Raw genomic sequence first — 24,960 nt, forward strand, 5'->3', positions numbered from 1 at the left:
TCATAGCACGTTTCAAAAAGTAATTTATTTAATTTTCACTGATTTTTCTTAGTTCGCTCAAATTACTAGAAAATGGAGCTGTATCTTTATTTCATCGACTCTTTCAACTGTCTTATTATGGAATGTTATACTTTTATTTAATATAATACTTTATTAAAGCTTATTATGGAATGTTATACTTTTATTTAATATAATACTTTATTAAAGCTTCCATATGTAGCTGTACTTATTTCTTTAACAAATTTTCCAATTTCCTTATTCGTAGCTCTTCATCCACGTACGGATGCATCTCTTCCAAGATAGATCCGGGTTTGATCGATCGCGCAAATTCTACGTAAAACCTGTCCCATTTCGTTGGATATCCTGCGAGCAACAACCTACTGGGACCGAGACGAGAAACTAAGGTAGGACTGGGTTGTGGAAGATCGAAGGAGACAGAAACACGAAGATGTTCGCGAGCCAGTTTTCGCTCTCGACTGAATATGTTATCGAAACGGAATACAGTCGGATCACGGTGGCCAGAGTGTTTCGCATAGGGCAACCCGCCGCGAGACCATCGACCGTTCACGACCGGTTCCCCCTCTCCATTTCTCTGCTAACTTCGCCTGGTCGCGGTGAATAAATTTCCGAAGGTCCGGCAGCCGGCTTGGTCGTGGTCTCTGCGCTCCTTTTATTTCGAATTTCCCGCCCACTCGAGGGGAACACACGAATCGCTCGACGACCACCGCAACGCGCCGAATTTCGTCGAACTCGAATTTCGTCGTCCCACTCGGTTATCCGAGATAATTCCAAGGGATTCCGATCGAATGACGGAAGATCGTTAATGTTATGTTAATTCTTCCTTTACCTCTCGAAGACGACTCACTTGTTTAGCATCGCTAAACTTCACCGAGGTATTTGGAGTCGCGAGTTTGCGAATTCGCGCCTTTTCTTAATGGCAAGTTTCTCTCGGAAATAGCTCTTTCTTAAGCGAAAGATGGATATATAAATGGATAAATATATTATTTATAACACACACGTTATTCGCGCTAAAGATTTCACATTCTTAGTAAAAAAAAGAAGAACGCACAAACTTTCGCAAAAATAACGCGAGCCTCATATTTCAATTATTAATTTCCTTCCTTCATCGATAAAAAGAAATCGTAACCGCTTGCATCAACAAAATTTGAAAAAGACTCGGGGAGCAAGTAACATGCTATCGATCAGAACCCTCGGGAGAATCTCCCACCAATCGCGAAGGATTTATCGAGGGTTGAGGACTATCGAAGAAAGTTAATCGCGTACGAGGTCGCTGAAATACGAAACTCCGCGATTCGCCTTAATTTCACGGGATCGGGGGCTGCAACGTAGAGCTAGTAGATCGGGGGGAATAAGAGGATCCAGAGAAAACCACCCTAAAACGGAGAAAGGGAGACGCGGCAACCAGCACAGAGTACACGTCACGATGATAAATCGAGCGCGAGAAGCACGAAGTTGGGGTGCGTCGCGCGGTCACCCTAGCGAGACACAATCTTTTCCTATTAGCCGCGCATGGAACCTTAAAAACGTTGCCAAAAAAGGGGGACCGGAAAAACGGGGAAAAGGCTCCGACTGCGCTCGGTCCTCGTGAATTATTGCGCGACGCGGCCGCGCGAATTTAATCGGACGCGCGCCACGCTGCACCGAAAAATATTTCATCGAGACTGCCTTGGGGAAAATCCTCTTGAACGCCTCGTCCCCGCTAATTCTAATGACGTTAACGCGTCTCCTTCGCGGTGGATGAAAGAAGTTTTATCGCGGTGATAAAAGGTAGACGGTTGCTTGATTCGTTGGAAATAAAGTAACGGAGAACGAGAGTCGTCGGAGGGGTGGATCGCGAGGGAAATGAATTTCCTCGATTTTTTTTAACGCGGTAATAATTGATATTACGGATATTGAAATTACCCGGCAGGATGAATAATGGAAACTCTGAAGGGATTTGTTTAATTTTAGGTTATAAAATGATCGTCAGCAAGTAAATGGTCGGACCAGCTACGTATAACACGCTGGTCTCTGTTAATTCACTTAAGGGAGAGGGAGTAGGCAGGGTATAATCGACGGTGAAGCTGTTATATTCGCTCTAATAATAATAAGCGATCGGTCCTCCGAGCGGTCGTCCACCAATTTATTATAGTCATAATCATGAATATGGTCGGCGCTGTCGCAGCCAACGACAATTTATTACTACTATCGTTATTATCGCGACTCCAGAGATATATGCATCCACCGGTGCTGGCCGTATTCCCATAATCATCGTTACGCTCGTCCTCTGGTCGATTGCGAGCGCCAAGAAACCCAGAGACATCATGTAGCAAAAATCTTTAAAAAGTCTCGTTGTCTCGGTGTGTTAACAACCATAATTTCGTCGTTCCAGGAACACTGAAAGTTACTTCTTTCAAGGAACGCTATTATTCGTTCCTGAGAAAAGAGATAAAGGTTTCAGACGTTTTCTAAACATAGAACCCGTCGATCGGTTAACGGTGATATGACTAGGAAGAAAAATCGCAACAGGATAGAAAAGATAGGACGGGAAGGTTAGGAGCTCGTTGTCGAAGAGGATGTTAAAAAATTGAGCAAGACACGCGGAAATCTCGACGTGAAGCGAGTTACATCCGGCTTTCCGCTACTCATCGGGCTTTCACGTCCGTCGAAAAACAGGCAGATTCGGGATTTGAAACAGTAGGTCGGCGAACAAAGAAGATACGCCGCGAGCTACGGCCGGATGAACGTAGGACTGTCGAGTAGGAAAAACTGGAGGATGAACGACGACGAAGCAAGAGGGTACCCGTTCTGATGATACTCTGTGCATTGTCTAATCCCAGAGCTTCGTGATGAACTGCCGGTGCTTGGCACAGCGGGACAAATATTTGGCGATTATTTTTTTAAAAGTCAGCTTTCCTTGCTGTAGGTTAAGCTGCGTTTGCTTCGACCAAAAATCTTCGTGTCGGCAGTGAATTGAAATATTCCACGAGATGATCGAATCAGGGATCGTATATTTCATTTGGAACATAGGAAAACGTAAGGCCAATTATTATCTCGAGGGATGCCAGCATGAATGTGTCCGTTTAATTTCTCGTTAATACAAGCATGATACCAAGATGGTTTTCAGCGAACGTTATTGTAAATAAATGAGTATTTTTCTCGGGAAGATTAAAAATAATAATCTTCTTCTGGCTTTACCAACACTTTCGCGGTAAATTATTGCAACGAGCTTATCCTCTTTTCATTAAAAGAAGACCTGTAGTAAACATATATTAACTGCACAATTGGAAATGTATTTCCGAGCAGCTACCCCGATAAACTAGCAAAGAAAATAACAAACCAGTTCCTGAAAAAGTGTATAACTTCGAAACAATAAGAATCAAAAATCGAAGACGCTCAAAAACAGAGGATTTTTACAATAAATCGATCTTTTGTCCGCTGGAGTCAGCTAGTCTGCTTCGGTCAACCGAGACGTCGCGGCGTATTCAAGCGGAAAACCGTGAAAGATCATCGCGCTTCTCTTTCTACCGACTTTTCGACTTACGAATATGCTCTGGTGGAATGGGTCGCGAGCCTGGTCCAGAAAACACGAAGATCGCGTATACACGGCAGTTTGGCCGCTTGGAACGCGTCCATTTTCCGGAAGGAAACAGTCTCGCCGCCGAGTTTCCCAGAAAGCGACGGTAAAACAACGAGTGGAGGCAGCATCGCGACGCCAGAGTCGCTCAGGAACGAGCCGGGCAATCGGAAGAGGGCATCCATTCTCGTTTTCGCTACTCCTCCCGTCCTCTTGCTTTCAATTTGCGCTCCGTGTTTTTACCCCACCCCCGGCCAATTGTTCTCTTCGCTCCCTTGTTGCGTTCCGAACGGACGAAAGAAGCATTCGTTTTCTCCTAGTCGAGGCAAGATTTTTGCGAAACAAACAATCTCGCTCGATCGGAAGAACACCGGTGAAGCTTGAAGAAGTTACCAAACTTTTAAAAAGGCTTTGTTTACCTGTCAGGAACGTGGTCCCTTGGAACGAACTATACAAATTGCTATATCTAATATTACTACAGTACTATACTAGTACTATACTAGTATTACTATACTATTACTATACCCAAGAACTAAGATAGTATAGGAGCCAGGTCAAGATCTTCTTAATGCGATTGTTTTCGGAAACCCTAGGAAACGTACCGTTTTCCCATTGTTGAAATCGTGATCCTTGCGAACAAATAGTAGAAACTGTTACTTCGAAAGAACGAAGGAAGCGTCGCAGTCGAGTCAACGTCCTCGCGAGACGAACAATCGCCACAAATCGGAGAATACGGATAATAGTGGTAGCAAGGTAAAAAAATGAAAAAAATACATCGTTTGTCAAATTGGTGGAAAGACGCTCCTTTCCTGCAGAAACAAATAACAAAATTACTCGTTGAGATAAAACTCATGTTCTAACCAAACGTCGGCCAATGTGGCTCGGTGTGTCGCGGCACACAGAACCGCAAGGGGACGCGTCTAGGGGTAAACCGTGTGGAATAGGGCGTGTAACTACATTTTCTCGGAGAGTCTCATCCCTCTGGAGCCATACTCGTTGAATATCGTGCCCCTGCCAGTGGAAAAAGTGTGCTCGATCGCGAGCTCGCGGTTTTCCATGTGACTTTCGCCGGCACTCTGGTATGCATCGTCGCGAGTAGACGCGGGGGAAGCATCCTTTTCATCTAGTAACGAGGTTAGGAGCCGTTGGAACCGACGGAAATAATTCTTTGCCGCGACCAACGCGAAGCTCGAAGGGCGCGTCGCCTCTCACCCTTCCTCGCTGGCTGGTGGTTACTTTTCTAACGGGATTCTCTCTCCCTTGGGCTGGAAAAGCTCGACGAGGAAACTGATTGCCCCGGCTTTTCGCGAAATCGCGGTGTTATTTATTTTTGTTGCGCGCTAACGTATCGCGAAAAGCTCTTACAAGCCACGATCTACGACGCGATATTTTCCTTGATGCGTTTCGCTAAATCATCGACCGCTGGAGTGTATTTATCGTCGTAAGAAAAAAAAGAAGTAGGATTTTACACAGCAGCGAGGGTAGTCAGGTGAACGTGGAGCAGCGACCGGGCGTAAATTCGAGAAACTTTAAAAGAGAGCCGTCCTCGCGATAAAGTGGCGGCATTAAAGAGGGTGGTTCGAGAGCAACCGCGACTTTTCAGATCCACCAGCTTCAGACACCTTCCGGGACACGGAAAAAGGAGCTTCCCTTTGGGATTTCCAACGGGTCCGCGTGTGTGCGGAATGGGCGAAACGTAATCAGAGAGCGATTTCTTTATCCCCTGACAGTTTTCCCTCCCTCGAGCACCGAGTAACATCTTCTTGATCGAGGGAAGAACCACCTCTTAACCGCTGTTCCTTTTTCTCCGTGAGTGTTTCCGAAACGTTCCCCTACATTACCAAAAAGTCGCGTTTTTCGTTGTTAATACATAAATTATATCTGACAGATTTTACGCGTTAATATTCTTTTAGCATAAACACGCTCCCGGGATGTTTGAATATTATAACGCGAGCCCTTGATTATCTCGTGAAAATATTTTTTCAAGGACCACCCTTCAAAGGGCACACACATACATTTTAGGAACGAGTCCTAACAAACTTCATTCCCAGAAAAAATATTTTTCGCTCTTCGCACGAGTCGCCCATATTCCCGCGAAACCTGATTATCCCAGGCAAAATTGCCTGCTTTCGAAAACATACTTCAAAGGTTCCAGATACGTATACCCTACCACTGTTATAGGGTTAATCAACCCTCGTATCAAAACAAAAAAAAATATTTAACGTTCTAGCGCTCTCTCGATTCTCGTTTCACGTGTCCAGTGCGACTTATCGCGTCTCTGTGGACGATCGTCCGCAACCGGCAGAACCTCTACGGGCCAATTGTCCCGAGGAATCTCAAAGCCCTTTTTTCCGGGGGGATTGCAGCTTCTCCGCGTCTGCCGTAAAAAGTAAATTGTCCTACGCGTGAACCGTATCGCTCGCATAGGAGGACGGTTTATTTATCGCGGATTTCGCACAGTTCCGGACTCCGAGGTTCGCTTTTATGCTCCATGGAACAAAGCTCTAGCTGGGAGCTGGAACGAAAGCTCTGCCGAGGTAGAGGGAAACAAAGAGGAGAAGAGAGGAGAAAGAGAGGGATCGTATTTTGCTCTTTGGACGTGGACGCGCGCCTGGTTCGAAGTTTCCACCCTCTCGCGGTACATTCGAACACGCTTCAGGGACAGAAAAGAAAAGGAGAGAAAAAAAAAAGAAATTTCTACGTCTCTGCACGCTGTTTACCCAGATTTATGATCGCCGACTCCGTCACAGATGAAATTTCCATGCCGATGGAAGCCCGACCAATATTTCATATCGAGATCTCCCTGTCTCTGCCTACAGTCGGCCGCGTAACATATTTTCCAGTCCTTACGAGCAAATGAACGAGCTCCATCTATCATATTTACAACGAGCCCTCGAACCAATGCCGGGAGACGATCTGTCTGAAAACCGTTCCGCGCCGCTTCCGAACTGCGTTTGTTATATTAATTTGGTTACGCTCTCCACTTTATGGTATCGCGAATTTTTCACCATGGGATGTTTCCCTTTGCTTCGTATTTCGACACATTCGACACGACATAATATTTATCGAAAAGGCTTTTGGTAATTTTGGACAGTAATCCGTAAATCTTTTTCTATCCAAAGTATCGTTTCCTATAGAACTGTATAAGAAATAATTTTCATAGAGCTCTAAATAGTGTAAAACATTACACACGTGTAATTAATATTACCATGTTCGATTCAGTATCAGATGAAACTTAAAATCTCCATTTTATTTTTTCCAACTCCTAATTTATCCTTCGACCGGCCACTATTCCTTACCTTTGTACCAAAATCCACGAATCTAAGACTCGAAAGAAGAACATTTGGCTCTATCAATCCTTCCATATACGCGCGACGAACAACTAAAAAAATCGCACGGTCCATCCCACGCTATGAAACGCCTCGCAATCTTTCTACACGCTCTTCCACGCTGTTTCGATCGAGTCCGCGACTATTTTCGATACAATCGTTCAACAGAGCAAAGGCGCGACTCGAACGCCTCCGTTTCGCAACCCTTTCACGGTGGTCCGAACGAAACCTATCGATCATATTTACTGTGCGACAGAAACGTAATCTGCTTGTCGACAAGAATCGGCCGAGCAAAGCCGAATCGAGGAGCCAGGAAAGAGGGAGAGACGAGCATACGAAGGGACGACACGAAGAGAGAAAGAGAGAGACGATGGCGCCAGGGGACCACGACCAGGGTACTCTCTCCCCTCGACTTTTTCCCCTGCTTCGTCACATTACGTCTCGCCTCGACGAGACACGTCCCAGTCACGTAACCTTAAATTGGTCAATTATTTGGCAATCGTCGTGTCCCAACCGCCGACGTTCGCAATCCAAAGAGGCACCGCGACTATCCGTGCCAGACAATCGCGGTATCTTCCCCGATAAAGGCCATCACGTTATCCAGAAATATTCAACGTTGCTTGCTGGATTGACTAAGAAACGACGAGGGCTTGGAAGGATGAAAAGCTAGAGTCGACTGTTGATTCGAGGAATTCAGAAGGCGGAAGCAGGATGAGAGACGTCTAGAGCAAATCGAATCGCACGTGAGATGTTTATTGAAGTTATCGAACCGACAGGGTGTATCTCGCTTAACGTGTTCGCGACAAGTTTTACGAGCTGCTGCTTGATCCGCGATGAAATTTTTCCGGGAATCGGCGTGAATTTTTCATTTCGATGTTGATAAACTTGGACGATATACGAGAAATATGAGACGTAAATTTTGTAATTTTATTGCAGTTGGTCGTTTGCTTTCTAAAGAATTGAACGTAAGCTGTTAGACGTTGAATCTCAATAAAAAATATTCCTACGATCATAATCAAAGAAACAGAATCTAATCAGCCTCGAGGCATTACAAAAAATACGCTACTTTTTTTCGCGTGCGAAATTTTCCATAGATCGTGCATTTATTTAAATTTATGTTAATTCTTTTCGATTTCCGATAAATGCATAAATACGCGCCATTTACTAATCGTCTACCTTAATACTAAAATTAAGGCATTTACAAAATTTAGCGTCCATCATATTGCGTTACATCGAATTAAAAATATGTGCCTACTTCGTAACGATGATATATTTTTTAATAAAAAGAGTTTAGGAACAGCCGTCGTTGCATTAAATTATCTTAAAAGAAATTCGAAAACACAGAGACGTCGCGTCGGCTGAATTCTGACTTTGCACGAGTCAAAGGCTAAGGAAAAATCCCTTTGTAGACGAAATCCAAAGCGTACCAACACGGGAGTATTACGTAAAAATCTCGATTCCGCTGGCAGAAACGGCCGCGTAACGGTGAAATAGCGAGAGAAAGGAAGGAAGAAAAAGAAGGAAAACAGGGAAAAAAGGAAACGCCAGCGCGCCCATGTGTTTCCAATTGCGCCACCCTCTGCGCGATTCTCGCACCCCGCCCACGTATGACATACGATTCGCTACTTTTTTGCTCGCGGGCTTGTTTCTTGCGAGAGCGCCACGGCGCTCTTTAATCACCCTTTTCCACCCTCCGCGCCGCCGGGGCTTGCAAACATAAAAATGGCACACCGCGATTTGCCGCCGGATAAAATGCACGGAACCGTCCAGGACTTTAGAGAAAATCCTTCTCGTCAGCTTTTCGTCGTTACATACACCTTTTACGAGCTATTTTTCCAGGTGTCGTTGTAAACCCTGGTCGAGGATCTGACTGTACGGCGAATGGCTAATTGGATAAGTGGAACTCATAGAGAGGTGGCAGAAGTACGTAATAAACAGGCAAGACAAGAATTTACGATCTAGTTTTTTATGGGGTGTTAAAGAACGACGCAGAGAACAACGTTTGGACGTTGACAGGATTAGAACAGTTGAGCGCTCTTTATCGAATCTTCTTTTTGTAATTGAATTAAATTGGAGGAAGAATTTTAACCGAATTTTAGCGGGTGCCAGTAGAAACAAAGATCGTTCGTGACCAGACACGTGTATTTTACGTGTTATTTCATAGGGACAAATATTCGTTAATTAAACAATGTAAAATACATTGTGTCAGTGTCTACATGAGCTTTTCAAATAGGAATTACAATTTATCGTTTGTTATAAAAATACTCATCGATAAAAAGACACATTTATTCGTTGGACAGATCGAGTGACGTGTACATCGACTTATTCCGTATTAGTCGTAATAATCTATTGAAACTTTATATCTCGTATATTGTTCTATTAAACGACGAATATCTCTTCCCTCTGTTTAAAACGATATCTTGGTCGTACCGATGCATATAGCTTGGCAGAACCAAGGACTGTAACGTTACGTTCTATGCCGAGTGCCATGCTCGAGCCAAAATATGATGGCTGTTGGCATAAAGGAATAGTCTCGTTTATTTCTCTTTCACGAAACTGAGGAATTCTTTCTTCTCTCTACGTTCTAACTTGTTCTCCGATATATGCACCAAATTACCGTAACTTTATCACCAAGTTCCAAACTTCGGGATTTTCTTAAAATTGCTTCAAATTATCAGCGTTCACTGACCGTATGACAAACGAATAAATATTACGAATTATTCCTTTTATAACGTGTAATCTCACGTCGTCCAGATCTTGTTTTCCCTATGTTTCAGTCTCCTGTAAACTCTGCTTCTGATTTCGCGTTGTCGAACAAACAGAGCGTACACCGTGTATACGTAGATAATAAAATCGCGAAAGCGTGACAATTTTCCGCAGACTCGTAAAAAGTGTATTAAAACCAGCGAATCGAAAGTTCGCGTTCTCTCGGGGAAAGCAATATTCACAGGGAGAAAAGTTTCTTAAGCAATCGGAACAACCGAGTTTCGCAACTTCTTAAGCACTGTGTAATTTCCGGCCTAGAAGACGGATAGCCCATTCCTCTGCCTACAACTCACGCGGAGCTCGAATGCAGGGCAATTTAAAAATCATAATCGTACGCTTTATGCGAGAGGGGATGGGGTTGCGAGTTTCAAGAATTACTCTGCAATTTCTTATGCGATTGTACGTTTGAAACACACAGTCTCTCTGAAAAATAATGATGTTGTCAGAAGATGTATTAATCGAAACTCTGATTATATTTGAGAAAATCGTTCGTCACGTTCAAGAGGTTTCGCATCGCTGCGCGTGTCTTTTTATACGAATTTATATCTTTATAACTGGGGCTGAAAAGAAATGGAACACGTCGAGAAACTCGTTCCACTCTCTAAATATTATAATAAGTATTCTACTTTGGACATTTTATATATTTTTGCGTACTTCAATTTTCCATAAATAGCTAAAATTCCGCAGCCTACCGATTCTGATTAACAGTAAATTCTAGTCTCCCCACAGGGTAATTTGGCTTTGTCGTTATACCAACAATTATCTACCCCTTGCTCTTGACACCAATCTTCACGCATCTTACCCTATAAATCTCCAGCGAAACAATTACTTCGATTATCTCTCCCTGGCGACTTTGAAACGTAACCAGTGTTCGAGACAAGCGAACACGGAAAGGGTTTCCCTCTGCTACCCCACAAAGAGGGAACAAGCAACGATAAGCGAACGCTAACCGTGTTGTACACCGTACAGGCTGAGCAAAGCGAGCCAACGCGTTTGAATGAAAAAGAACGTTGTCGTCAGCGAACACGGAATCCGTTGCGTTCGCTCGTGTCACGCTATTTTAGGCTAATTAACCGTGTCATTAATCAACCAGAGGAGAAACGAACTTGACATCGAAAGAAAGCGACCTACGATAACGGGTTTCCTCGAGTGTCGCTACACTGCCGGTGTATCTAATCTTTCAATTAACCATGATCACGGGCTAAAAGAAATAGATGAAACGGGGAGGTTTGACAGTTCTCTTGGAACTAAAATTGTAGCTGTAAAAAGATCCAGACGGTCGAAATTAATTCTTGGAAACAATGTCGTTTCTGCGTGCCGTTTAGGCTGCTATGATTTCGGTAAAGCAGTTATAGTTATGAAACGATTCCTTGTCGATGACAGAAGGTACAATAAAGCCACAGAACCACGCATCGAATTATCGAAATTATTACGCAGAGAGCAGGGGAATATTATGACTTTACATCGATATCTTTTCGTGTCAGTGAAAGATTTCTATTTGCCTCTTTCTACTTGGTTAATTATTTATTACGTGGAACTGCCTCAATTACGTAAAAGGTAACTTGGTTTCTTCGAATAATATTAAGACGATTCTATCACTGGCGTTATTTCTAAACATGAGGATTCTGGGAAAAAGCGAAGACGTAAAAAAAGTTTGCAAGAAGTCATCATCTGGAACGTATAAATATCGAAATGAAATATCGAACGGTCTCGGAACGAACTGGAGAACAAATATGGGTGGTAGCGTACGGACAAAAATCCGTGACTTTTCGTCGAGGAAGCGTGCTTTTTACCGTCATTAATTCTGGGATATCGCTGGCGTCACGGCAAGGGTGACTTTCTCCCCTTGCACGAAAAGAGATTATAGATCGTCTTCTCGGCGGACGAGTTGGTTAAAAAAAATGAAAAAAAAAGGAAAGACACCCAGGCTGCTGTACGTTTTTTTGAGGCTTACTCGACGGTCCAGAGGATCACGGAACAGGGAACCCTTTCGTAAATGAGAACTTGCATCGGAGAACTGGGCTAACCAAACTTTCGACGAATCCCTGCATCCTATATGAAACGAAAGTAGGTCCATTTGACGAAGGAGGAGACTTTGAAAATGACCACGATCGAAATTACTAGAAAATAAAATTGAATCTTCTAACAAGATTAAATAAAACGAGGAAAAAACAACTGCAGCCAATTTCATAATCGTTGGAACGCATCGTTTTTAAGAAATTCATATCTACAAGTACAGATGAGTGAAGCGTAAGACTAGTACCAAAATGTTCAAGATAGAAACTACACGAAACAAATACATGTTGCAAATATCTTTCCATGTACACAACTGGCTAAAAATTTTAAATCATTTTCTCAAACGTATCTACATCGAACCAAGACTGATCTATTGGGTTGACAACTGAGTAATTGCGGATTTTGTGATTAGGTGGTAATTTTGTCATCATTTGGTCATTACCACCTAATGACAAAATCCGCAATCACTTAGTTGCCAAGCCAATAATTCACCTTTAATTTCTTCAACGGTATTTTATTAATTCTCCCAAGAAATTTGAACAAATTGTCCTTTCTACGTATATTGGGTGGCAAACTTAACAGGAATTACCGACATTACCACCTAATGACAAAATCCGCAATTACTCAGTTGTCAACCCAATAGATCAGTCATCGTTCGATGTAGACACGTTTGAGAAGATGATTCCAAATTTTTAGCCGGTTCTGTACATGGAAAATATATTTGCAACATGTATTTGTTTCGCGTAGTTTCTATCTTGAATTTTTTGGTACTAGTCTTGCACTTCACTCATTTTGTCATTACCACCTAATGACAAAATCCGCAATCACTTATCAGTCTTCAGATCGGTCTTCGTTCGATGCAGATACGTTTGAGAAAATGATTCCAAATTTTCAGCCTGTTGTGTACATGGAAAATATATTTGCAACATGTATTTGTTTCGCGTAGTTTCTATCTTGAACTTTTTGGTACTAGTCTTACACTTCACTCATTTTGTCATTACCACCTAATGACAAAATCCGCAATCACTTAGTTGCCAGCTGAAACGTGCAACACAACAAATATCGCAAGACTAAAAAGGAAACACCCAATAGACCTCATAAAAGATATAACTTAGAAAAAACGAAGCTGCCACCCCGCTGGGGGTAGCCGCCCACATGCTATATTTATTTTTTATTTTTATTTTTTTTTCTTCACCAACAAGATATAACACTTTACCAAATGTCCATAAGGACAAATTGTAAAATAACCAAAATAAAATTAAAAAAAAAAAACTTAATTGCCAAGCCAATATATATATTAGTTTCCTAAGGAAATAAAATTCTAATCTAATTTATTCCAAAATTCCATGGAATAGATAACGCGACTCCAAGCTTCTAACCAGAGCTGTACTTTAAAATCATTCAAATTTCGAAAAATACTCCGCTGCATCTACGTATCGAATCTACAAAATTTCAATAAAAAATTACAAACTGCCCGTTTCGGCACTCCTATGCCCTGCTATTCATAATACGCTATTGGTTCGAAGCTTGCACACACATCACAGCAAAATATGGAACTAATCGAAAGGCAGGAATGGAAACCGGCGTAGCGTTCTCAATCTCCTCCAGTTTCTCGCTCGGAATAGGCTATCGACGAGGGTTCCCCATAAAAGGGTGTACGCTGCCTCTCGGCCAAAGTCACGGCGAAACGATGTCGGGTCACGGTGTTTTCTTAGGAAATAAGGTAACGCGAGAAAGATCAACAAGTCGAGTTACGTTTCTTACCTTCACGATGATTCTTTCTGGAAAGAAAAGCAACGATGACGTAGGATCGCGTAGTTTTCTTGGGCGTCGTAGAACGAGAAAGGATGACACGCAACGTGCAATTATTCCACGGATATCGAAGCTAGATACGTAAGTGGAAAGAAAAGAACTGCGATATAACGCAACGCGGATCGTTGACGAAGGTCAAGTCACGCCTCGATGGTACGCGCCGGAAGAAGAGAGTTTCCATGAAGTCATCCGGCTCCAGACACGACAGATATTTGCAAGGTCGAAAGTAATTAAAAGTGAATCGAGCTACGAGCCATTGCGGAGAGAGTCGAGCCACGGGAACGTGGGTACTTGCGAACGAGCGCAATTAAAGCGTTACGAGATGAAGGCATTCCCTTATATACCGGGTGTATCAACCGAATTAACTCCTTTACGAGGAGGAAATTTGTACGTAAAGTCGAGTATAAACGCCTTTGGTTCAGTTGCGGATAAAATTCACTGAACGACTTAAATGTGTTTAAAGATATGTAGGAGTTGTGAGTGGATATACAATGGAAAATAGCGTTGAAGGATGCGATTAAGTATGTGAGACATTAACTATAAAGCGTAAATATAATAAAAATATTATACACATCAAGTATGAAGAAAATAGAGACAGTCGACTTGGTTACCTCTTGGTAAACCGATATTACCAGATATGAAACTGGAAATAACTTCAAGTTACTTGGAAAGGAACTCCCGTTCTTTTAAAGTCAAAGAATCGTCGAGAGAATCCGAGCTTCGCTCGAAACTTGGAAGAATAAGTGTATTTTAAGTGAAAATAGCAGTTTCGCGTTAGCCAAGCTACGATACAACTTGCTTGAAAAGTACTTGAATTTCAATTTGTTTGGATGCAAACATACAACTTGATTAATCTGAACGAGGATGTATAAACAGCACAGAAAATCATTTCCATTTATCAACTGCGATACAAAAAAAAAAAAAAAAGAAAAAGATAGAAAGAGATTTTTTAAGTTAAAATTGTAACGACTTTGAAACATTCCAAATCCCAACAGCGTTATAAATCAGAAATAAAGTCCTGGAAGCTACTGTAACATCACGGACACCTATGGCGATCAACCTGTTCCACGCGATGCCTCCTATTTCCATCTAACAGGATCGAAGAACCGAGCAGCGTAAACCTTGCACGCAATACACGCGCGTCAGAGCATACGCGCGTTACGCCACGCGTTCGTAAATCGCAATGCAACCTCAACGAAAAAAAGCGGCATAACCCGTCCGTGTAATCGCTTTGACCGCATACCGGCACCGGTCGACTGTCGTCTAAAACGCTGAAAAAGTCCCGTAATTGCGGCAATGAGCGTTTAACCCGTTTTTCGATGGCATGACGTTGCAAGGCCATCGATACGTAACAATCTAGTTCTACGAAACAATAACGTCTCCGCGTCGACATTTTCCTACGCTTCGAGAACAACGAGAAAAGAAGGGAGACAATCGCGATACCGTTAACACGTTCCGTGTGTATACTCCGCACGCTGAGCTTTCCATTCGAGCCATTTGGAATTTTGGCAGAGTAAATGTTCAACCGTGTGTTTCTTAAAACAATTCCATAAAAATTAAATTTATTGCTTTGACGTTTAACACATCTTAAACAATACATCCTTTTCTTTATAATCGTGTAGTTTGAACTACTAAAAAAATTGTAAGGCATAAGCAAAACTATTAATCGTAACAACGTGATCGAAGGAAAAAGTAATCAAACATCGGTCTGGCACGGAACGTGTTAAACGTCGCGGAGAAATTCTTTGGTTGATCGAAGTGGCGTCACGCTAGCGTAAAATTGTACGCCGTTTGCGCGGCGCGTAATCGAAGATATCGTGCTCGCGTTGGAATTCGAACGTAGTGGCTACCTGAAGAAACCGCACGTACCAACCAGGATAAACACACAACGATCTCCAGTGACGAGTAAAAATTTATTTTTTATCGTTCCGATCATCCTTCAAGGTTTCCGTTACGCAAATATTGTATCGGCCGGTATAAAACGAGCAGCGAAGTAGTGCGTAGAATTTTCAGCGAGAAAACAGGTAACAGGAAACGGAGGGCTTCCGCGAACTTGAGGCAATGGAAAAATAAATTCCAACTTTCGATCGAGTCAACAGTAGAACCCGTGGTCCTGGTGCTTTCTCAAATACGTCGGTTTCGCTAATAGCTTTCGACGAACTGGACATTACGTGTTGTATGTAGCTGATTCTAAACGGAATCACCGATCGATTTGGAAACAGAAGTCCGAGCACGATCTACGGTTTAAGAACCGACGAGATTTCCCCGGCTACAAATTATTCTGGCCGCGAAGCACTGCGAGAGGCCTCAGGGAGAAGAAGTTAACAGTTCGGGGAAACTAGATTTCACCGAGCGAACATAATCGAGTTGAATTTTTAACCGGCTACTGTTGCCGCCGTCGTAGTCGGTTCCTGAAAGACGACCGAACTAATCGAATTAAAAACGCTCATGAATTTTAATACTTCCGCCACGATGAAACGAGTACAGAGTCGAATCCAATTCGTTTTCCCGGCTCGATCGCCGACGAGTCAGCTGAATTTTCGATTGCTTGTGCAACTGTTCGATTCCAATACCGTGTCTAGTCCTTTTTGTTCGTAGTTCTTGGTATCTCTAAGATATAAGCTCATAGAAACTGTATACTGATTCATAAATTAAGAAGTAAAAAGGGACGAGGATATTGAAAAATATTTTTATAACGTTCACTTTGCGATTTACGATTATTTCTGCGCATTTATGGAACTATGCCAGTTACGTTTTAGAAAGTCGAATGCTAATAATTTAGCCAGATGACGGAACACGAATTTAGCGATATGTAATCGTGACGGTTGTAAATTTCAATAAAATTAATCGACCGCGTACTTTTATATTTGTTTGTTACGTCATAACAGCTGACGCCTTCCTTCTTCTTTTAGACGATATCCGTACACACGAACCGTTAAGAAGCCACATTCCATCGATTCCGCAAATTGAAAAATACAAAAACACGACGATGTTACGATCGTTACTTTTTGAATTTACCTTAGAATCTACTGTTATTTATGTCGTATGTTACGACGGACCAACTTACGGAAGTAAATAAATCGTTTCTTCGAAACTGGACGTGGATCGTGTACCTATGCAATGAAACGAAGAAATTACCGTAAAGTGGAGCACCGAGAGACTCGCGTATATAAAGTTTAAAATCCGTGATCAAGTAACGAGAAATTGAAAAATTAACGTACAGCATAGTAGATGAGTTTGAATTCTGAGAGGCTCATCGTGTTAGCGGTTGTAATTGTAAGAAATAGAACAGTAGATTGGCTTCCATCGAGTTCGACTCTCCTTGAAAATGCGTCTGTTTGCTCATTTTATCTCTCCACGCGTAAGATGTCTGAGGAAGTATAACGTGACACGCTTATGCAACCTTCTCGCACCAAGCAGACCAAGTATTTCGAACAAAAGAGAACTTCCAACTAATTCCACGATCTCGTTTAAAACATGCCCATAACGAAATTAGAAGCGTAAAAACCCGGAAAACAAAAATTACCCATGATGTCATTATTAGGAAGCGTAATCTCCTAAACAATCGCTGTCGTCACTCGGACCATTAGTCTCCCCTAACAAACCTACAACACGTTGCGCCCAGTTGCTTCTAGCCAACCAAACAAATTCATCACCAAACTGTGTCAATACAATAAACTTCGTCCGTAAAAGGTTCGAGAACAGGGCGATAAGACTCTAGGGAAGGAAAACTTTGGTGGAAGAAGGGACGAAAAGAAAAAGGAGGAAAAAGAGCAAGAAGAGCAACCCGTGGAGAGTCCGATTGTAGGTCAGTCGATGTCCTACTTTCTCCTCTTTCCATGTTACTTGGACGCACACGAGTCTACACGAACAAGAGAGATCCTTCGCTCTCTTATCTGTTGTTTAAGAATATATTTACCAACGAATATATCACGATAGAAAGCACAAAAAAGTCCAAAGACCATTGGTCGATCGATGAACGCGAAACGGAGCGGTATCAGGTGAAAGGACGCAAAGGGCGCAATCGGCGAGCTCTGTCAAACGGACGAGCGATCCTATGGTGAAAATTTACCGGTGGCTGGGGAACGGAAATAGCCGCGAGACTTGGTGGATCCGGCGCGCAAAGGGATCGCGCGTTGCGCGCGGAAAGAAATACGCTCGATGCAAATTCACCGGTTTCCCTGGTCGCAACATAATTACCCCGCGGAATGGGTCGGGTTAAATCTGGCCGCGACCGGGGACGTAGAAGGGAAAGAGAGAGGAAGGGAGAAAGACAGAGAGACAGAAGGAGAGAGAGACGCGAAAAAGGCCGACTACAAAGCGATAATGCCGGAAACGAGCGGAGATGCAAATGAGAGTCGCTGTTACTCGTGGACACAGACGAGACCATCCGTTGGATAGCTCGCAGGTGTACGCTGTAATCGATTCTCGCGATCGAAACGAGCGAAACGGAGAAGCGAAGCTTTGCCGAGGGATTAGCACGATTATCCGAATAATTAGCCTGGAGTTCGTGGGATGGCGCACAGCAAATAAAGCTTCGCCCTGGCCGATTCGAATTCCATCGGTGTATATTTGCTCGCATAGCTGGCGCGCGTTACGAGTGAGCACCGCCGATTGTTCCCTGTGAAACGAGCAAAAATTCGCTACGCAGGGAGAGATCAAAACGAGCCGCGGAACGCGTTCCACTCGTAACGTCGGTTCGACAAGCTGGTCGTTGATTAATTTCGCGAGAAATCGCATGTTCCGCATGATCGAACCTCGAATGATTAACAACGGTGTCTCCGGGGTCTTTGATTCTAGGAGGATCTCAAGAATCGAGCATGTAAAGAGTTGCACGATGCTTTTATATAGAGTCAAACCGAATGGCAAACATAGTGTATCTTCTTGTAATAAAGTATACTGTAATTTCCCCTAATTTTCGTCGTTCTAACTGTAACCTTTCGTTTAAGAAATCCTCTCCGATATACACTGCTCTTCGTAAGTATATATCAGGATATTTTTGGTTCCGTACGTGACGTAACGCTTGATCTAAATTATCCAGGAAACGATCGATTAATTGCGATGTTCTAATCGTGTAAGATTGCGATGCGATATATGTAAAAAGACGGGATAAACATAAAGCGTAGTGACTCACCGAGCGCCTTGCAGAATGCGCCGTGCAGGGAGTCACTGGCGAGCTGAATGATGGCCATGAGGAGATCACCGAGCATCAGGCAGGTGACATGATGAGTCTGGCAACGCCAGTGCAGAACGTGATGAGAGGCTGGCAGCAACCAACCGGCGGCCAACGTGGCTGCCAGGAATACTGCGCTAATGATGAAGCCCACAGGGTACAAGGTGAATCTGATGTCGGCTGCTTGCATTATGGGCCTGAAAGTTTACCAAGAAAAGCATTTCTTTTTTATTCTCTGCGTGCCTCTTTACGAATCTGTTTCAATTTCTTTCAATTATGATCTTCTCTCGAAACATTTCGAGACTGTTAGAAATAGAATTTTCGGTCAACAGTGAATTATTGTATTGTTAAGAATTCGCGTAATTAGTCGTTGATCCAAACCTTCGCTCTATTGCAGGCGCTATAGCGTCTTTTTCACGCTATATACAACATCGAGTGATTTTATTGCGTTACGTTGGAACAGACACTGTTCGCCATTACAAGCACCGATCGCTTCTGTGACACTCTGTCGACAGTTTCGATTCCAGGAACATCCTGTTCGTTCCACGAAACGCGCATTCGTGTCTCGATACTCGAATTTCGACGCAAATCGACGCTCCATTCTCTCCAGCCTCGCCAGTGAAAGTCTCACCGGTGAAATCGTTTCTCCGAGTTTCGTGAGGGTATCTCGGGCTTAGTCACGTCGTTCATCGCTTCTCTGTTGGAGAACCGTGTCTCCGACAGCGGACAGGAAAAAAAAGCATATGGCTGTTTTCTAACTAATCAGCGCGTGTAGTCATGCACCACGAACGTTCACGCTCATTATGCGTGGCATATGTACGATGCGTAGCGCTTTCTACGCGTAGGTATTCGCTTTCTTTCGTCGGTCCATCTAAGACAGGGGTTTTTCTACGAATAATCACGATCATTGTGTAAATAAACATCGACCACCTTCTATTCGAAATAAAACGTTACGCAGAGGTCGAGTATTGCTTGTGAAAGGGCTGGCCTCCGCGCGACCACATGTAAACGGTCCCGTTAATTGAGTTTCGAGCGTTGTTTTGCAAATTGCACGCGACAAGCGTACGCGTCCACACGTTTTCCGAGTGCAATTTCCGAGACTCTTGTGTCGAGCGTTCTATTACAGTCGTTTTCGAACAGAAAGTTCAACGATACAATTTGGACGATGTAACTATTATAAAAAGAATTGATAACGCGAAACTTGATAAAAAGAAGTCCTCTTCGACCATCGATCTTTATGAATTCAAGCTACGATGTGTAAAATGTTTCATGTTCATTATAGGTATCATGGTATCATTATAGGTATCATTATAGGTTTCATTATAGGTATATTCTTCTACCGTACAAAATTACACGAATACGTCAAGTTCGTGTTTAAAGTTTCATACAGCAACGAAATATGGAATCTGAATTTCATCTTGTCATCGATACGAGCCATCGTTTCAAGTAGCACGATACGCTTCGTACGAAATGTGTTTACGGGTGATGCGGCGCATCGCGATCGCACGGATGTGACCTAGAAATTCTTCGTGAGAGAAGTGAAAGTGAAGGTACCGACTTTTTCTCGTGCTGTCGAAGCGGAGAGAAGCGGCCAGCACCGAACCTCGACCATCGAGGATGCAATTAAGCCGTACGATAAATCCAGATCGAGACAGCCGATACTCGACCGGACAAAAAGTCGATTCGTGCTTCGAACCTCCAAGTAGGACGCGCTTTGATCCAGCTTGCCCTCTTGAAAAGCGTGAATCGACCGATTGTCGATCGATTAAAAATAAATTAAAAGAACGAGGGAAAAAGCAACGAAACCTTGCTTTACGGGCTGCGAATCGCAAGACCTATACGTTCCTGATAATATTCACCGATTTCACTGGAAACCTGCATTTTCGTTCGCTTTTATTTGGCCGAAGAAATTCAGAGACAGTCGCGTTACAGTCGCGGTTTCGTTCATTACTTTAATTTTGTTTAACGAAGAAACGCGGTCCGTCGAGTAGAACGCTCGTTGCGCTCGTTTGAGGAGGCACGCGAAGAAACAACGCTAACGAGAGGAAATCCTAATGCTAGTCCGAGAAACGAGTGGAAAAATAGTAAAAGATCGGTGCGTATGGTTACGTAAGCAGGATGTCTGAAGTTTCCAACGTTGCAGAGCAGCGAATTTTTTTTTTTTTATAGCGGACTGTTTTTAGCGTTTTAGAGCTCGGTATATGGATCGTAACGACGTATAAAAATATATGGAATATTTAACTTTGTATTCGTTTTTTCAATTCTTATCGGGTATGTATCAAAAATCGGAACAGTTAGGATTTCTCTTTCACATAGCAGTAGGAAAAAAAGACACATAATTTAGCTAGTAACTTGCAAAATGTCACTAACAATATCAGTTCAATCATACGAAAAGATTCGGGTCAGGAAACATAATTTAAAAAAAATATAAGAGGAGCCTCGAGGTAACAATTTTCCTACTTCTTTAATTTTATGTTTATCTTATATACCAAACTCACTTTTGCGATCCGTGCTCGGAACACGCAAAGACCTTGGACACGTGGTTCAGTTCCTTGATCCTCTCAACACAAAACTGACCAGTGGGTAACGTGACGCCGCCGATTTCAAAGCCGCCATCTGGCAATAACAGGGCATCCTTAGCGTCGCCCAAAATCGTAAGATTATCGGAACGACGACAAGATGGAAAGCCAGGCACGATTTCAGCAGCGGCAGAGGCATTTGGCAGCAAAGGCGTCGGATTCCCGGCTTCCTCGGAAAGAACGCACGTTTGTCTGCAATGGAAAAATCTCAATGATTTCTGCTTTGTTTCGAAAGCATCGATGCCGATAAATTAACATTAGGAATATAATGGAAGAAACGAAAGACTGGATAAGTTGGACATGTAAGATTAATGGTGTTGTAGAAACGTTTAAGTAAGATGAAATTGAGGTGAAAGGATTAGGTAGCGATTGTATATAAGTTGGATATTAAAGAGTGATGATTCAGAAGTACTATATACCTATATTCTGTGTTTTTATCGAGTAAAGGATTGAGTAAGAAAAAGCGAGTAACGTTGCATTACAAATTGTTTTGAAACAGCATATTACTCCTTCGCGTAAAATCTGTCTTTTATTCAAGACAGTTAATCCTTCGACGGTGTGATAAATTAAAAAATTATTCGCCATGATTATTTAAGAAATAATTGTTCTTTTACGTCCAAAAATTTATACGTTGCGTTTCTTGCATTTTTGATGTTAGATACCTAAGATGTACAAGACTTTCACTATCAAGTTTAAGAGATTCACCCCGAGAACCAATAACCTAATGATAACGTCGAGGGAATGACAGTTCATAGAACTAATATTTAGGGTTTTCGAGGACAGCTTACACTAAGTAAGTTCGACGTGGACGAATAGAAGCAAAGCGACAGAGAAAACCACAACCGCTAGAGCACGAGTGAATAAAGAAGAGAAAGAAAAATGCATATATCGTTCGTATCGCAAGAATTTATCTAGGAAACGCGCCGGCTGGCCACATAGAATTCTAACAAAGTCCACGGAACGCCCAAGCTTGAACGATTGAAAGCGCGATTAAAACGAAACCCGGCATTTTTTGTTTACTCGAGCGTCACGCTTGCATCGCAAACACCGCATTTCCGAGGGAAGCCTCGCGCAACTTTTCGAACATTTATTCTCTTTTTTTTTTTTCCGGAGGGACGGCGTCAAACGACAACTGGCGCCTCTCAATAAAAATACAGCGGCATGGGTAAACCAATAAATTTCGTGTAACCGACCGAACGATTACAGTTATTCGCGAAGCTAGCCGGCGTTTCTCTCAACTCCGAGCTTGCCACTAGAATACAAATCACCGGGATATTTGTCTGCAAGGAATATCGATCGTCTCTAACTTGTCTAAATTATGCGGTTCGTTTGTATATTAAGCCGCATAAAATTTAATTTACCTTCTTGTTTTTCCGTTCGGTGCATGTATATACGAACTCTATCGGTAATATTAAAGCCATAGCTTTATATAGCTATAAATACATGTACACAAATATTAACTCTGTTCGGAGCAGTATTCGTTCGCGCGTTTAATTATTCGATAGAAATTTCCGATAAAAACATCACGAGCCTATCAAACAACCTAACATATTTTATACCGATAAACTATGGAAACAGACACTCTAGCTGCAAAAGAGTTTTTAAAACGAGTTTCCTTGTACCTTTAACCTCTTACAGACTAATGGTATATCACGTATCAAACTGACGTTTAGAAAGCCTGTTGTAGACTGTCATTGAGACATATCGAAATATAAAATTCCATGTTAGATGGAACTACTTATGCCATTTCGAAAATTACAGTGAAGTATAATGTACCGTTAAAAGGATTTAATTATATATTTACTGCTTCTAGACAAAACGCAATAAACGCAAATAAAAAACCCAATGCGGGTATATCCTAAAATATTATAGTTCGAAACATTAATAGCTAAAGCCGTAAAAGTTTATGTCAACGTGTTATGAATCGATACTTGGAAATATCATTTTTCCCCGTACTTGTGCAGCGCACCTATTCGTAAACAGAACGCTAATATCACTGGATCGTCCAATTATCCTCGACGTGTCTTATTTATTACCTTTGTTGTCAAAGCAATGCCTATCGCAGGAATCAAAGGAACGTCAACAAAACCTAACGCAACGCCTCAAAACACCCAAACTCTAAAACTTACTCTTCTTCGTAGAAAGTCGCGTTTTCTCCGCAGCATTTTCTAATACGTGGTCTCATGGTGGCAGCCGCGTGGTTTCCTTCCGTTTTATTCTTCATGCAAACTAGAAGAGCGTTCGAATCGGCGCAGTACTCGCTCGGCTCGAATCTTTCGTTCGCGTGGATGTCGATGAGCACGCGGCCGTCGTCCATGAGCACGAACGGATTGGTGATTCGGTAGGGTACGTAGATCAACGCAGAATTCTGATCGCAAACGGGCCTCCTTCCCTCCACGATGTCCCATTCCATGGGCGGTTTCTCCAACATATTTGCCTCGGAAGGCGAATAGATAATGGGTTTCCATTCGTTTTTGGTCGGTCTGCAACGAGTCCTCGTGTCTGTCTCGTTGTCAGTTTCTTTCACCAGTTCTTCGTTGTGTCGACAACACTTGAGAATGGTCAATCTCGGTTTCATAGGCACGTTCACGGGTTCGCACAACACCGGGATTGTAATGGTCCAGAGAATCGTAAGGTAGTAAATCGTCTTCATAGCGAAAATCATTCGTAAAAAGTAAAACGATGGACAGACGAGTAGAATCGAAAAATAAAATCAAACGAACATTACACGGAAATTTCAGTCGTTCGACGGTCGTTTCGTAAGTTCGATGTTTGGAGAATTGCACAAGTCACTGTTGTTAAAGTTTCGCGAATATATCAAACATCCGATGGAATTTACGAAATTCACTCACTCTTCGCCAAGAATATTCGACCGCATATTCGGCGCAGAATACACGAGAGTTCCAAGTCGTTTGTTTGGATCGTGCGACTATCGTGTTTATAAACAGCGTACACCAAATGTTCGATGTTCGCTAAACGATCAATTTATTCGGTAAAATGGGAGGGAAAGGCAAGCGTGTTTTTGCATCGTTTCGATCGCGATACGCCTGCGGAATTTAATAGCGTGGACGAAAATAAGCACGAAATGCTCGGAGTAAGAGGAATTTTGGCGCGTCTCTGTAGACAATCGGGTTCGAAATCGGACGTGACTCGCTCGCTCGAAGGTATCGGAGTTACTGAAGCGGGCCGACCACGCGGCTTACTCTCGAGCCACCGGCGGCAGCGTGGTCTGTGGTTGCGCGCGCAGCCTCCCGCCACTCCCGCCCTTATTCAACCATCTAACCTTCTTCTTTCTTCGCGACGAATCTCCTCGACTACCGTGGGGTGAGTTGGCGCGACCACGTGCTCGCTCCCACCACACTTCCTTCCCGGAAGTGCAACGGTATCTTGCGTGAGTCCTTCTGTTCCTCCTTGGGAAACCACCCGCGTCTCTGGTTCCTGCTTAGGATCCTCTTTTCCTTATTTTTATACTTCCGTCTTTTATGTTTGTATAAAGGAATTAAATTACGCATCGAGCAAAATAACGAAATCCTGTGTTGTTAATTAAATTATCGCTTCCTAGAATTTCCTTCTTTTCGCCAACACTATCCGTTTAATTAAATAATATTTCCGTAACCTTCCTATCTTTTGGCTTTTCCCCAAAAGTTTGTTTGAGTTATGTTACTCGAGATATGTAACGTGAAATGTATCAGCGTGGATTCGTTTTCA

The 24,960-nt window shown here is 42.7% G+C and overlaps 1 protein-coding gene across 1 annotated transcript in view; it reads right to left on the reverse strand.

Moving 5' to 3' along the window:
* LOC132904785 (probable G-protein coupled receptor Mth-like 1) overlaps positions 1–24,479 on the reverse strand; it is a 158,708-nt gene extending 134,229 nt beyond the window's left edge. Inside the window, exons 1-3 of the mRNA XM_060955488.1 lie at positions 23,382–24,479; positions 21,172–21,444; positions 18,635–18,870 (exon numbers count right to left, since the gene is read on the reverse strand). Coding sequence (XP_060811471.1) covers positions 18,635–18,870; positions 21,172–21,444; positions 23,382–23,917 — 1,045 coding nt within the window. The 5' untranslated portion in view covers positions 23,918–24,479. The remainder of the gene's footprint in view (positions 1–18,634; positions 18,871–21,171; positions 21,445–23,381) is intronic.
* Positions 24,480–24,960: the final 481 nt, after the last annotated feature.

Source organism: Bombus pascuorum, chromosome 3 (genome assembly GCF_905332965.1).
Source record: "Bombus pascuorum chromosome 3, iyBomPasc1.1, whole genome shotgun sequence".
NCBI classification, from domain to species: Eukaryota; Metazoa; Arthropoda; class Insecta; order Hymenoptera; family Apidae; genus Bombus; species Bombus pascuorum.